Source organism: Clytia hemisphaerica, unplaced genomic scaffold (genome assembly GCF_902728285.1).
Source record: "Clytia hemisphaerica strain Z4C2 unplaced genomic scaffold, Clytia hemisphaerica genome assembly, whole genome shotgun sequence".
Taxonomy (NCBI): domain Eukaryota; kingdom Metazoa; phylum Cnidaria; class Hydrozoa; order Leptothecata; family Clytiidae; genus Clytia; species Clytia hemisphaerica.
The window spans coordinates 488,339-500,912 of record NW_027103559.1 but is presented as its reverse complement, the minus strand read 5'-3'; the positions used below and the strand labels follow the sequence as shown (position 1 = coordinate 500,912).

General features: G+C 35.9%; 1 protein-coding gene across 2 annotated transcripts in view; it reads left to right on the top strand.

Moving 5' to 3' along the window:
- LOC136800552 (A disintegrin and metalloproteinase with thrombospondin motifs 6-like) overlaps window positions 1–12,574 on the top strand; it is a 33,579-nt gene that overhangs the window by 6,617 nt on the left and 14,388 nt on the right. For both annotated transcript variants that reach the window (XM_067057211.1, XM_067057210.1), the window contains exons 12-25: window positions 137–287; window positions 653–760; window positions 1,361–1,509; window positions 1,908–1,971; window positions 2,300–2,414; window positions 2,799–2,932; window positions 3,354–3,483; window positions 3,880–4,068; window positions 5,902–6,031; window positions 6,699–6,903; window positions 7,374–7,536; window positions 8,054–8,192; window positions 10,296–10,525; window positions 11,294–11,450. In XM_067057211.1, coding sequence (XP_066913312.1) covers window positions 137–287; window positions 653–760; window positions 1,361–1,509; window positions 1,908–1,971; window positions 2,300–2,414; window positions 2,799–2,932; window positions 3,354–3,483; window positions 3,880–4,068; window positions 5,902–6,031; window positions 6,699–6,903; window positions 7,374–7,536; window positions 8,054–8,192; window positions 10,296–10,525; window positions 11,294–11,450 — 2,064 coding nt within the window. The remainder of the gene's footprint in view (window positions 1–136; window positions 288–652; window positions 761–1,360; window positions 1,510–1,907; window positions 1,972–2,299; window positions 2,415–2,798; window positions 2,933–3,353; window positions 3,484–3,879; window positions 4,069–5,901; window positions 6,032–6,698; window positions 6,904–7,373; window positions 7,537–8,053; window positions 8,193–10,295; window positions 10,526–11,293; window positions 11,451–12,574) is intronic.

Here is a 12,574-nt window from a genome sequence, read left to right as displayed (position 1 = left end):
ATATGGTGAAGCAAAATTCCACCGTGCGTTTTTGTCTAACACAGACTTCCCTACAGCAACTCAATGTAATCTCAAACCACGCATGACTTCATTCTACACCAACTGAAACAATATACTATTCATTTCTTCTTTTTAGGAAAGACCAATCAAAATGCTTGAACGACGTGCCAGTATTCTCCCATGAAGTGGATTATGAAAAGATGGACAACAAACCAGGCTTGCTCTATGACGTCAGTAAACAGTGCGAAATGCAGTATGGTACTGGCTCCAAATTATGTACAAGAAATGTAAGTAATTTAGCCGACTATCAGATCTTTAAAATTAGAATTAAATAGAGTTTACATGTATATGTCGGGTCAAATAGCGTCAGATATCTGCAAAACATCAGGCGACAAATAAAAAGTTTTCTAAAAGGTGAACAGTAATTCATTACCCTTGTAGTGTCCGCTAACTACAGGCTCCACAGTATTTGGCTATGATTCTCCTCGAGAATATCTTTTCAATGGTGTATATAACTTTTTAACACTACATTAATGGGTGCTGAGAAATTGAAGTATCCACATAATTTTGAGACTGACTTTAAAACTTGACTTAAAAGTCTTCTCAGAGTTAATAAAAGTTCTCATAATTATATTCCGTCAATTTAACGCAGGTGGAAAACATCTGTTCCACAATGTCGTGCACTAACCCTTCAAATCCTGACAAATGTTTTCGAAGTTTGTATCCAGCTGCGGATGGCACCAAGTGTGCGGAAAACAAGGTACCATGCCAATTTCTTGTCATAAGGCGAGACCAATAGTTGGTTTACGGGCCCGACCGATCCCGAAATTCCAAATATCGAAATAAAATCAAAATTGATTTTGATAGTACATTTTTATTTTCATTGCTTTACAGACAGCCAAATGTTCAAAATTTTGGTAGTTTTTCCAAGGTTAATTTTATTCATGAATTCAAGTTCTTGAGTTGTGTTATTTTATTTTCTATTTCACATTTTTGTCAAGATGTAGTAGTTTTTGCTGCCTTTTTAGGATATTTTACAGGTGAAATTCTACTTTTATTTTTATCTTTCCGCCGACCGACTAACCCTCTTTTTCGGGTAGCTTGGCCCGTAAAACAGCAAATTAAATTGGTCTCGCCTAAAATCTTATTATTAAATCTTAATCTTAAATTTTTCAAACTCAAAATACTTTCAATTTGTTCAAAGAACTCTCAAACTTTAATGTTTTTGACTGATTTTGTCAAGTTCGATTTTGACTGTTCGATGATGTCTTGTGGATGGACAATGAATGAACGAGTTATACGGAAAGGCATTGGAAACGTGTTTTAAGAATTAAAATCATTCTTTAACCTTTCAACACAGTTTTGTTATCATGGCCGTTGCATAGCAACATCATCAGAAATGCACGCAACTGATGGAGGGTGGTCAACATGGGCGGATGATTATCAAGCATGTTCAAGAAGCTGTGGCGGGGGCGTTCAATTTAGACAACGTCATTGTACAGCTCCAAGGTGAGTAGATTGGAACGGACAACTAATCGCTCCTTACTAAAGCAGCAAATGTATCTCAAAATTTCCACAGCCCTCATGCTATGACTACGAGACACAAATCCTTCAGCCACACAAACATTTATTTTTAAGAGATTTTTAAGCCGGGCTCTATTGCTAAGCCTAGGAGATTCAATTTTACCAGTTAGAAGCGTTCAATAGAGTTACTTGAAAAAGGTGAACAGAACATTCTAAACAACAAAAAAGATCATTTCGGACTTTCAATTAACATAGGATCTAGCGACGTTGCCTGAGTTACTGGTTGCAAAGTTGGCTAAAATCAATATGAAATAGCTCATCCTCAATCAACATTTAGAGATCTAAATGGATTAAGTTATGTATGAAAATCATTATTTTATTAGACCCAGTAATGGCGGCAAATATTGCGAAGGAGAGTCCAGAACGTACAGACTGTGCAACACTCAGGTAAATCAATAAAACCGCAGCCATCATACTGCACTGATCTGAAAAAGGATTCCCGTATCCATACACCAATATTTCTGATATAAGAAAGTAGATAGACTTTCTCTATAGGAGGACCTTAAACTGATAACAGGTTTTTCATGAAATCTTGATAAGTGAACATTAGGCTGCCGTCACAATATTGGGTTCATAGCATCCCCCAACTTACATCCCGATCCCTGTATTCAGGGAAAAGATAAAACTGGCTAACCAAACGAATTTCGAACAGAGTATTGGTTCATTAAGTTATATTGATCATTGAAAATCATCAAAGATAAACTTTCGATTTTAGAAATGTGGGAACGGTACGACCAGCCCTTCATACCGTTCATTTCAATGCTCAAATTTAAATGGCAGATTATTCGGAGAAAGGAAGTTTGAATGGGAATTCAAACCATCAAAGATAGGTAAGAGTTTATCTGTTTTCATCATCACATTTTATGATCATTCGAGCAATAACCTAATGGGAGCGCTTCTGGAACCTTCTAGTTTTGGAGTTATGGAGTTTGTCTAGACTATGCTATAGTCTAAGACGAATTCGAATAATAATAAAAAATAACCTTAAACAGGGCGAAAAATTGTCGGAGGGGCTCAATGTAATCCCCGACTCTTTTTTCTGCAGTGCAGCATATTACGTTTTATATTATACAACTATTTTATATCATAATATCATAATAATATATTACACGGACGATAGCACCGTCTAGAGATTGCAAAATATGAGCCCCAGAAGGGGCCGTATAGTGGTCCCGAGGGAGAAAATGTTTAAAATGTTTTTCCGTCACTATTAGCATCGTGTGAGTTGGGCTGCTTCATAGCACAAACAGGACATGGATATAACTTCGGTAACGTGATGGATGGTACTAATTGTGATCAAACAGATGATGGAATGTTCTCCGATAAGTGCATCAATGGACAGTGTGTGGTAAGGATATAATAGAGTTTGGTATGAAAGTATGACAAAGAATGAAATAAAAGTTCTTTCTTTTTCCACAGTTTAGAAAACGTAATTTGTAATTGAGTAGTTTCGAATAGTTATTTTAAAAACATTGAGTTTCAAGACGAAGACTTCAGACAAATCTCCAACCTTTCCCAAGGAAGAAAAAGTGAATCCTTAAGATTTTCGCAGCTTTGGAACGGGAATTAAATCTAGCCCTTTCTATGCTTTCATGCGGAATATTTTCCGAAACCTGGCGATAGATTTTTTTCAATCTGGCGTTTGTGTGAAAAGCACGCGGGTCACGTGTTTTGGTGGCTTCATTTGCCATCCAAGAGTTTATTCTCCAACTCCTTTAAACTTAAAAGCAATGCACGCAAATATTGATACCAATAAAAATGTTTCATAGCCTGTAGGATGTGACAAGAAATTAGGATCAAGCGTGAAGTTTGATCGTTGTGGAGTATGTGACGGAGATGGTTTGACCTGTGTCACTGGAAGTGAACGATCCAATATCGCAGAAGCGTCAAATAGCGCAGGTATGAGAAACTTCCAGACTGATTTGATTTCAAAAGGTTTGTCACGAAAGAATCTGTCGATTTGAGGGTATCACGCATAAATATTATGAAACTCCATTTTCAAATACACGCTTTTCTCATAAGAGCGATTTCATCTAAGCCTCGGATTTTAGAAATAGCTAAAAATTGCTCCCCCTTCTAAGCTATAAAGATTTCTATCTCCTAAACCTTCTCAATTAAGGATTCCAGATTATATCATCTCAATGTATTGTTAACAGATTTTACATACAAGTATCTGCCGGCGGATTTCGATTTAAAGCAGGCTTTAGAAAACGAGATCTACTTGACACTTTGTCGTCAGACTTATCGATTAAATAGAGTATATGCTTGGTTGAATTTGTTTTCTTTTCCAAACAGGTGGCATTGCAGACGCGTTGAAATCATTGAAAGACATGGGTTTCAATATGAACAATTTGTATGGCAAAAGTTCACTGGAACTATCGTCTTCAAGTAAAAGATCAGACATTTCATTATCAGGTGCAGCAAAGAAAGAGGAGTATGGATGGTCGAAAATCAAATCTGGATGCTCTACTTCTTGTGGTGGAGGTAATGGATTGTTTTGAATCATTATTTAGAATCCTAATTCATGATACTCATGACGTAATAATGTCAGGGCGAAACGCCAGGGCGTTTGTCACTAATTTTATTGCTTGAATTCCTAATTAGTGGTAATCACCCAGTCCTTTTTGGTCCGCATTAAAGATTACGTCATGAATATCACGAGCACAGCTTGAATAACTGTTTCATTGGTCAAATAAAGCTAGATAGGCGTTTTTGACGATTGGGACCAGTTTGGACTGAACGTCTGAACGCTTTTACAATCAATTTTGATTTATTAGGAAGACACCTGATTGACTTTTATTAATTGTGCCTGGCAATACGTCTGTGTAGCCTAAAATTATTCGATGGTTATTGTAAAAAGATGATGAGATTTTATCTGGAAAAAACTTGACCCATGTCATTGAAGTCTATTTCAAATTAGCTGACAGTGTTTTTTCAAACCTCAATAACTTTTGATAGAATTTGAATTAGTTAGCGGTTTTGTGCTCGTTAAAAAAATAATGATAGGAGTAGAATCTTATCAAAAAAGAAAAAAAAATAGGAAAACGAAGATGAAAAATGAAGAAGAAGAAAATCAACTTCTTGTAGAATAATACTACGATCTTCATTTTGTATCAGAAACTCTTCAATCTTAGAACGTCATAAATGCGAAAAAAAGATTTAAACAAGTGATACTTTTATGGACCTATCTGGTTATGCATTTAACACATATATAATTGATATCTGCGTGAGCACAAATAGTGACGATCTATTAAAATTAGTCGTTTGTTTCTTATAAAAAAACATTTAGAAACCAAAATTTCATACTCTTGAAATATTCTTTCATATTCAAGACTTCGTGAGCAAAAAAAACATCTATCTCATCAAAAGATTTAGTAATTTGGCTAAGAACATTGATGTATGCTTATTAATAGTGATTCTTATAGATAAACATGCGTTTTTTGAGCTGAAAAATTCTTCTTTTACGAAAACCTGCTTGAGCCATCTTTTACCCACTTTCATGCAAAAAAATCTGTAAAAAACAATGATCCAATATTTCACAAAGTCCAAAAAACCCGTTTTTTAGCCGTTTTTTGGCCCAAATTTGCCCAATTTTTTTTTCTTCGAAAATCGGGCTCCGTCACATTCGAGGGTTTATAGTTATGCATCTTTGTGCAAAAAATCATAAAGAATGAAAGAGCCAATCTTGAGAAAAGCTAATACCTAAGTAATTGATAATGTGCTTATAAAAGAATATCGAATTTGGCCAGTTTCTCTATAAAAACACGCCAAGCAACCAAAATTTCAAGTCTAAACACACATATTCTTCAAAAGTAATCCATCATGAGCAAAAAAAAGCATCTATCTCATAAAAAAACTGAGTAATTTGACTAAGAACATTGTATGCTTATTAATAGTGACTCTTATAAATAAACATGCGTTTTTTGAGCCAACAAAATTTATTTGCAAAAATCTGCTTGAACCATCTTTTACCTATGATGGTACTTTCATACAAAAAATCAGAAAAAATTAATGATCCAATTTTTCACTAAGTCCAAAAAACCCGTTTTTTAGCCGTTTTTTGGCCCAGGTTTACCCAAAAAATTCTTTTTCGGAAAATCGGGCTCCATCACATTTTGCACCTTTGTACCAAAAATCAAAAGATTCCTATAATTCAATCCTGAGAAAAGTTGGTAACAGACGAACGGACGAACGGACGAACGAACGAACGAACACAGGTTAATTTATAGGACCTCCACCCCACCGGGGTAGGTCCAAAAATATTCATTCAATCAAATTTAAAATATAGACTTTAATTATATTACTTGCAAAATCCAGGTATTGAGACGCTGACAGCAGAATGTCGACGTTTAGATGATGGTTCACCAGTGCGTGAGAATCATTGCGATCAGCGATCCAAACCTCCTACACAACAATATCCATGCAAAGAAGAAGCCTGTCCTCCTATGTAAGTTTATTTTATAATTTTTTCACATTTTGTCTAAAACCCATATTTGCTTTTAAGTGTGAAAATTGAGTCCCATACAGTAAGGCTCCAAAAATCACGAAATCCAAAATTTCCTCTCTCAAAGGGTCGTGATTTTCCAAAATTCGGACAAAAATCGAGTGAAAATCGACAAAAACTTTGAGAAAAGTCTCTCTAAGGGTCCCCAAAACGCCAAATTTTCCTCTCTCTAAGGGTCGATTTTCTATTTTTGGCTCAGACATACCCGTCACCTCACAAACCTCTAGTACCCCCCCCTCCCCCCGAGATTAAAACTCGGTAAAATTAGTCTAATTACGGTAACGTGGTTTCCATATGGTAGTAAAAACAAGTGCACCCTTAAAACAGACTTTAGTTTAATATTGGAGATAATCAACTTTCCCCTGGTGACTATTACCAAGATAATTTAGCAACTCTTTTCCAAGCTCACTCCTTGTTAGAATTTCCATCCGCCATAAACTAAGAAAACTATGCTGTACGAAAGTGTCTTTTAATTGTCAAGCTATTTCAAAATGAGCTACCAGCCTCACTAAGGTCAAAGAGGCTTTAAAATGCATTATTAAGTAAGAAAAATGAAAAATGTATTAAATCATAATATGGGAATCAACATTTTCATATTTCTCATATCTAGATACCAAACGTCATACTGGGGTGATTGCAGTAAAACATGCAATGCTGGTTTCAAGAGACGGAATGTAAGATGTGTTCAAAAGTCAGCAAATGGTATCGAATTTGACCTGGATATGAACATGTGTTCTGGAGCAAGGCCAACGGATACTGAAGCATGTAATAAAGAACCGTGCCCTGCTGAATGGATCGCCCAACCCTTTGGTGAGGTAAGAAAATATCTTTATGAATCTGGAGCTCTTTGTGGTGGCTTTCGGAAAAGGGTTCTAATCGGAGATACAGTTCACTTTTCAATTGTATCGTAGTGATATAGTGGTGGGTATCGCGTCCACTCCCAGACGGAAGTCAAGGGTGAAAGCTGCATATCACTTTACCAGTCGGCTACCACTCGGCGGCAGAAAGGGAAAGATCTAATTCATTTTCGAAACTATTTAAAATTCCAAAAGTTTCAACCAAATCAAATCAAACATGTAAAGAATTTCATTATCATATATAGGAAGATAGATATCATTACCTATTTGGCGAGACGGACAGCCTAAGAATTGGTTAACAGATTTCTCCATAAATCCATTAAACCAATTACGATAAAAGCTAGACCAGATGATTTGGGAGTGGGTTGTAAGGTATACTGCCACATTTGTTTTCAATATCTTTTCGAAAATTCTATCAATTATTTCAGTGTTCAACCATTTGTGGGAGCGGTGTACAAAACCGTGACGTGTTATGTCAAAAAACACTTAAAGATGGTAGCCTAGTTACGTTGCACCATGATGATTGTCGTCAAGATACCAAACCACCAACTGAACAAAGATGTAATGTCCACAACCCTTGTCCTGGAGATGGTTAGTATCTTTAATCTCGTTCTTCTACTTCTACTTCTACTTCATAGGAGTTGGTTTGAACTGGAAGACTTTTGTTGGATAGCTGATAAGCTTGGTCATTTTGGACTGTTTAAGGGATATTTCGGACAGAATTTTACAAACTACCCTATTGTCATACACAATCAGCTTGTTTATTATTACCTTGTTGGATAGCTGAAAATAGCAAATATGGTCCCTTCTTGGTCATTTTGGACTGTTTTAGGGGATACTTTGAACAGAATTTTACAAACGACCCTATTTTTATTTATTTGTATGAAATTTCTTCAAAACCTGCTTTCTTTGTTTGAGGGGGTTTATACCGAAAAAGTAACTTCATTAAACAGTGACCCAAGGGTATAAAGAATCCTCTCTCCTCTAGCCACATATTTTTTCTTTCAGGGCTAGGCCCTTTTTCAGCTAGTTTCACAAGACATTTTCTTTCATAAATCTTCACTATTTTTTCACCGCAACTGATCATTTCATTTTTTTATCATTTCAGATGGTTGTGGTGGTATTTACACAGATAGAGTTGGTAATTTCACATCGCCTGGTTACCCTAATAAATACCCTAGTGATATGGAATGTGTCCACATTATCCAAGTCCCGAAAGAAAATGTCATCAAACTCAATTTCGAAAGGTATACCCAATCTCTTTATAATTTAGAAGAACTGTGATTCAAAGCATCTACTTCTGATGGATGAGTTGTCTATACACAGACCCCCAGTATCTACGGAATATTTCAAAATTCATTGCCGTAGTGGCGATAAACGTTATAGATACATTCTGGTACAGAGTAATGGATGAGTAGCAAATTACATTCTCTGTTTGGAGATTTTGAGTATGAAAATTGATAAATCAATCACTGACTAAAGCTAGATTAGTTTGCATTGGAAAATATTAGAACATTAAATTGCACTGCAAATCTAACAATATTAAACGCTTCTTTTTATAAGCACAAGGTATATAATAATACACACTTTTTATAAGAACCAGTAAATTTTGGTTTAGGATGGGCTGTTCTTAATTTTTCTTTGATATTCAGGCTTAAAAATGGGTTTAAAATCTATTGTTAATTTTCAGCCTCGTGTTCTTATAAAAAAGGTTGTGTAAGGCTTCAATGAAAAACTTCACATCAAATCATTCGCCACTCTTCGTTTTCATAATAAAGACAGTGTATGTAACATGGTACGTAAAACCCGTATATTTTTCGAACCAACAACCGGATAAAATCTGATCACAACCCCATCTACTACCGCCTCTGAAATTCATGTCCTGTGATAAATCGCTTATTGATGAATGAAGTAATTTAACACATTTCAAATCTGAAGTTTTCCATTCTTCTACATTCGGTACAAACTTATTGATATCAATTTCCAGATTCGTCAGTTGTTTATGCGATATAAAGAATCGCAGAACTAAATATTCCTTCGACAGAATAACACGAGATCCGGTAAATCTTTTACTGTGCAGTGTATTGAACCAATTGGCGTAGCGTGAACAGCATGTCCAATCAAGAATCATGTGAGAACCTAATAACAAGAAATCATAAAGAGACATTTGTGTTAAGTCTAATCGGTGGAGTTTCAATAAAGTTTTCCGTTCTGTTTGCTTTCTACAGTTTTGTTCTAAGAGTTGATAAAATTTTTGTTCCATCTCTCCTTTCTCGCGTTTTGTAGTCTCGTACAGTTTTGCGAGACGTAGTTTTTCATCTCTGAGGTTCTGAACTTCGTCATGATATTGTTTTTGCGCTTTCAACATCACATTTTCTACCTTCACTTTTTCCATCTCAAAGTCATTTTTCAGCTCTTCGATTCCTTGTTTCATTCTTTCAACTGCATCTGCTGTAAAGTCGTTCCCAGCTCCTTCGAGTTTGAGTCGTGCATTCTCAGTCTTTAATCTTTCATGTTCTTTTTGTTTAAAGGTTTTCAAACTTCCCTCCAATGGGGAAACTCTATCATGACCAGCGTTCTCTGTCCTTTCCGAACCTCCAACAAATTGTTGGTTTTCGTCCTCGCGTACGCCTGCGGCATTATGCTCTTCCGTCCGCCGCTCACCATGCGCATTATGCTCTCTAAACTCGTCCGCAACCTTTTCCATGATAATTGTAAAGTCGTTTACATCTTAGCTTTCACTCAACTCAACTACAAAGAATATCAAATACATATATCAAATACCAGACCCATTTCACTCCATTTGAAATTTCAACAAACAAGACCAAGAAAGCTTGCGTCGGTCACGAGTTTATATCTCACGATAAACAGTTTCGCAGAACGAAGATATATAGTAATATAATCTAAACAAAACTGCATAGTATACATTAATATAATCTAAACAATATACAGTAATATAATCTAAACAAAACTACACAGACATATGGTCTAATTTGGCTCAAATTTTTGGAGAGGCATCATATTTCAAAATGAACACCAATCGAAAATTTAGACTTAGTTTAGACTTGAAACTGACATCAGTCTCTTTAGCTTAAACCTCTGTAACTCAAATTCCACCTTGAATACGAAAATTTTTTCTGGCCTCTTGATGTAAGGAACGCTTTATGAAGCAATAAGTCTTCAAAGCTGGAACATTGCATAATTCAAACACATTACTTATAGTTCCCTGTGTGTGATTGAGGTATACAGTCCCTGATGCCACGTTTATGGAAAGTAAACATACTCTTACGAGATAGCTTAGCTTACAAACTCTCCGAAGATCTGACACCTATCCTTCCTTCCAACCATAGGATGAATATTGCTTCGCCTGACAAAGATTGCAAAAACGATTTCGTCAAAGTGATGGATGGTGATTGTGTATCTAGACTAGGAGAAAGTAAATTTTGTGGAAACTCTATCCCTCCATCATTCATCTCCACTACCAATAGACTGTGCGTCAAGTTTTTCTCTGATGATTCAAAGAGTGATGATGGCTTCTTAGCTAGATACACAGCAATCGAAAAACCAACACAATCACAAGGTGAGATGTCTCTCCCTAATTCGAATAAATAGAATTTTTCAAACATTAAAGGGGGCGGTGATATGACTAGTCTACACAATAGACAGCTCCAGGCTTTTAGGCCTTACTCTTGGTCTATAGGGACTGCTATTTGTGGCCACTAGTGACCCCACCGGGAATTGCTAATTAATAGGCTTAAACATAATATACAACTTTCACAAAAGCTGTTTATCAATAGAGATTTCAAATAAAAAAATGTTTACAACACGGCTGATTGGCTTAGGGTTCGAAACTCTCAAATCCCAAATTCATATCAAATTTTATCTCATTTTGAGCCTTCAGCCTCCCTAGTTTAACGGTCGTTCCACCGGGCCTGCAAACTCAAGAAAAAATAATTCTCCCAATTTCAAACGTTATTTTGGTCTTTCAAAGAGAATCCTAGGCTTGACTTCACTATAATTTAACACAAACGATCTCGTGGCTTCATTTTCGATCGAATTAGTGGAGAAAAAAAAACTTTGCATTTGAGCAACTAGGATGAAGAGAGTTCAAATATCGAATCATTACAGTACATCGAAAAAAACTTTGAACATAATTCCCTTGTAACATTCAGTTGACGGGCTTATTATTTGCATCCTTGTGTTGATAATACCTCTCTCTATTTCGACCTTTCAAGGGACTACGACTTGTCTTCGATTTAGAGAAGGATTCGAATTATAGAGGATCGAATTAGAGGGAATTAATTTAAAAATTATTTATGACACTTTGAAATATTTAACTTTTTTATAGATCAGTGCAATTCAAACCTAACTGCCCCAGATGGTCTCATTTCTTCGCCAAATTACCCAGAATTCTACCCTCAGAACGAAGAATGTAATGTTACCATAACGACAGAAGAACGACCAATCAGAGTCAAGTTTCATGCTTTTGATGTCGGGAATGAAGGGTAGGTATCTTAAGAAAGCATTTACTGAGTGTGAAAGAGGTAATAGTAAATTAACATACCCTTGAAAATTAATTTGATAATAATTAGGAATTAGTGTTAGTAATGGTATAATTTTGAGGGAAATTTGGGAAAATAGCCAGCGATTATTTTGACGCTTTTCGACGAAGTGCGGACCCAGAACTTGAAGAGAACTTTTAAATAACCTGAGGGTACGATTATGTAGGAAATAAGCTGTATTGACTTATTATTGACTTACACGTCCCCGTGTATCCCAGGCTTTATTTACGTTACTGATGGACGTTAGAGAATTATCTGGCGCTATCAGTAACAAGGGTTTTACTTTATTTTTGATAGGCCAGCGAATTCTAGATTCTAGGCCGGCGAATTGTCAGCGACCCGGCGTAAATATGTACTTAGAGGCGGCGAACCGAATTTTTAACCCAGGGAATTCTTACTTTTTTCGTGCCTTGGTTTTGGACCGAATTGAGGCCTAAATAAGACCCCTGCAGTAAGCATCAAAAAGCTGAAAATACGCCGGAGCGATGTTGAGTTAGCATTAGTAAGAAGTTTCAAGGAAGGTACATGAGCATCTTCAAGCCTGTTTTCGAATTTTTGTATACTTATAAAAACATGTACGTTACAGTTTTCTCGATTTTGCTAAATTTTACCAACGTGTCAGACCTTCGGGCCACTTTTTTTGAATTCTACACCCAAAATAACATAAAATATCAAACATGGTGAAAGTTTTTTACCTGAACCAGATTCGAACTCCTCATCGCAAAATCTATTTTTTTACTACATTATGCTTATTAGCTAAAAGTTGATATTGGTTAGCCTCGAGCTAAGTACACATTGTACTACTTTGCATCAACTTTAACCCTTTAAGTGCCGATGTCGTATATATACGACATGGGCTATATAGGAGGGCGAAGCCCTCCTGTAATGCCCAGTTTGAGTTAGAAATCATTATTTTTGGTCGAACTCGTAGGAATTAGATTGTCCTTTATGGTCAAGCAAAAAAAAATTCAAAAGTGAGTCTTTCCAGCGAAATTTTAAGCAAAAAAGTCAAAAAAATGCAAAAAATTTACAAAAATTCACTTTTTTGAGATTCTGACCGTTTTTTG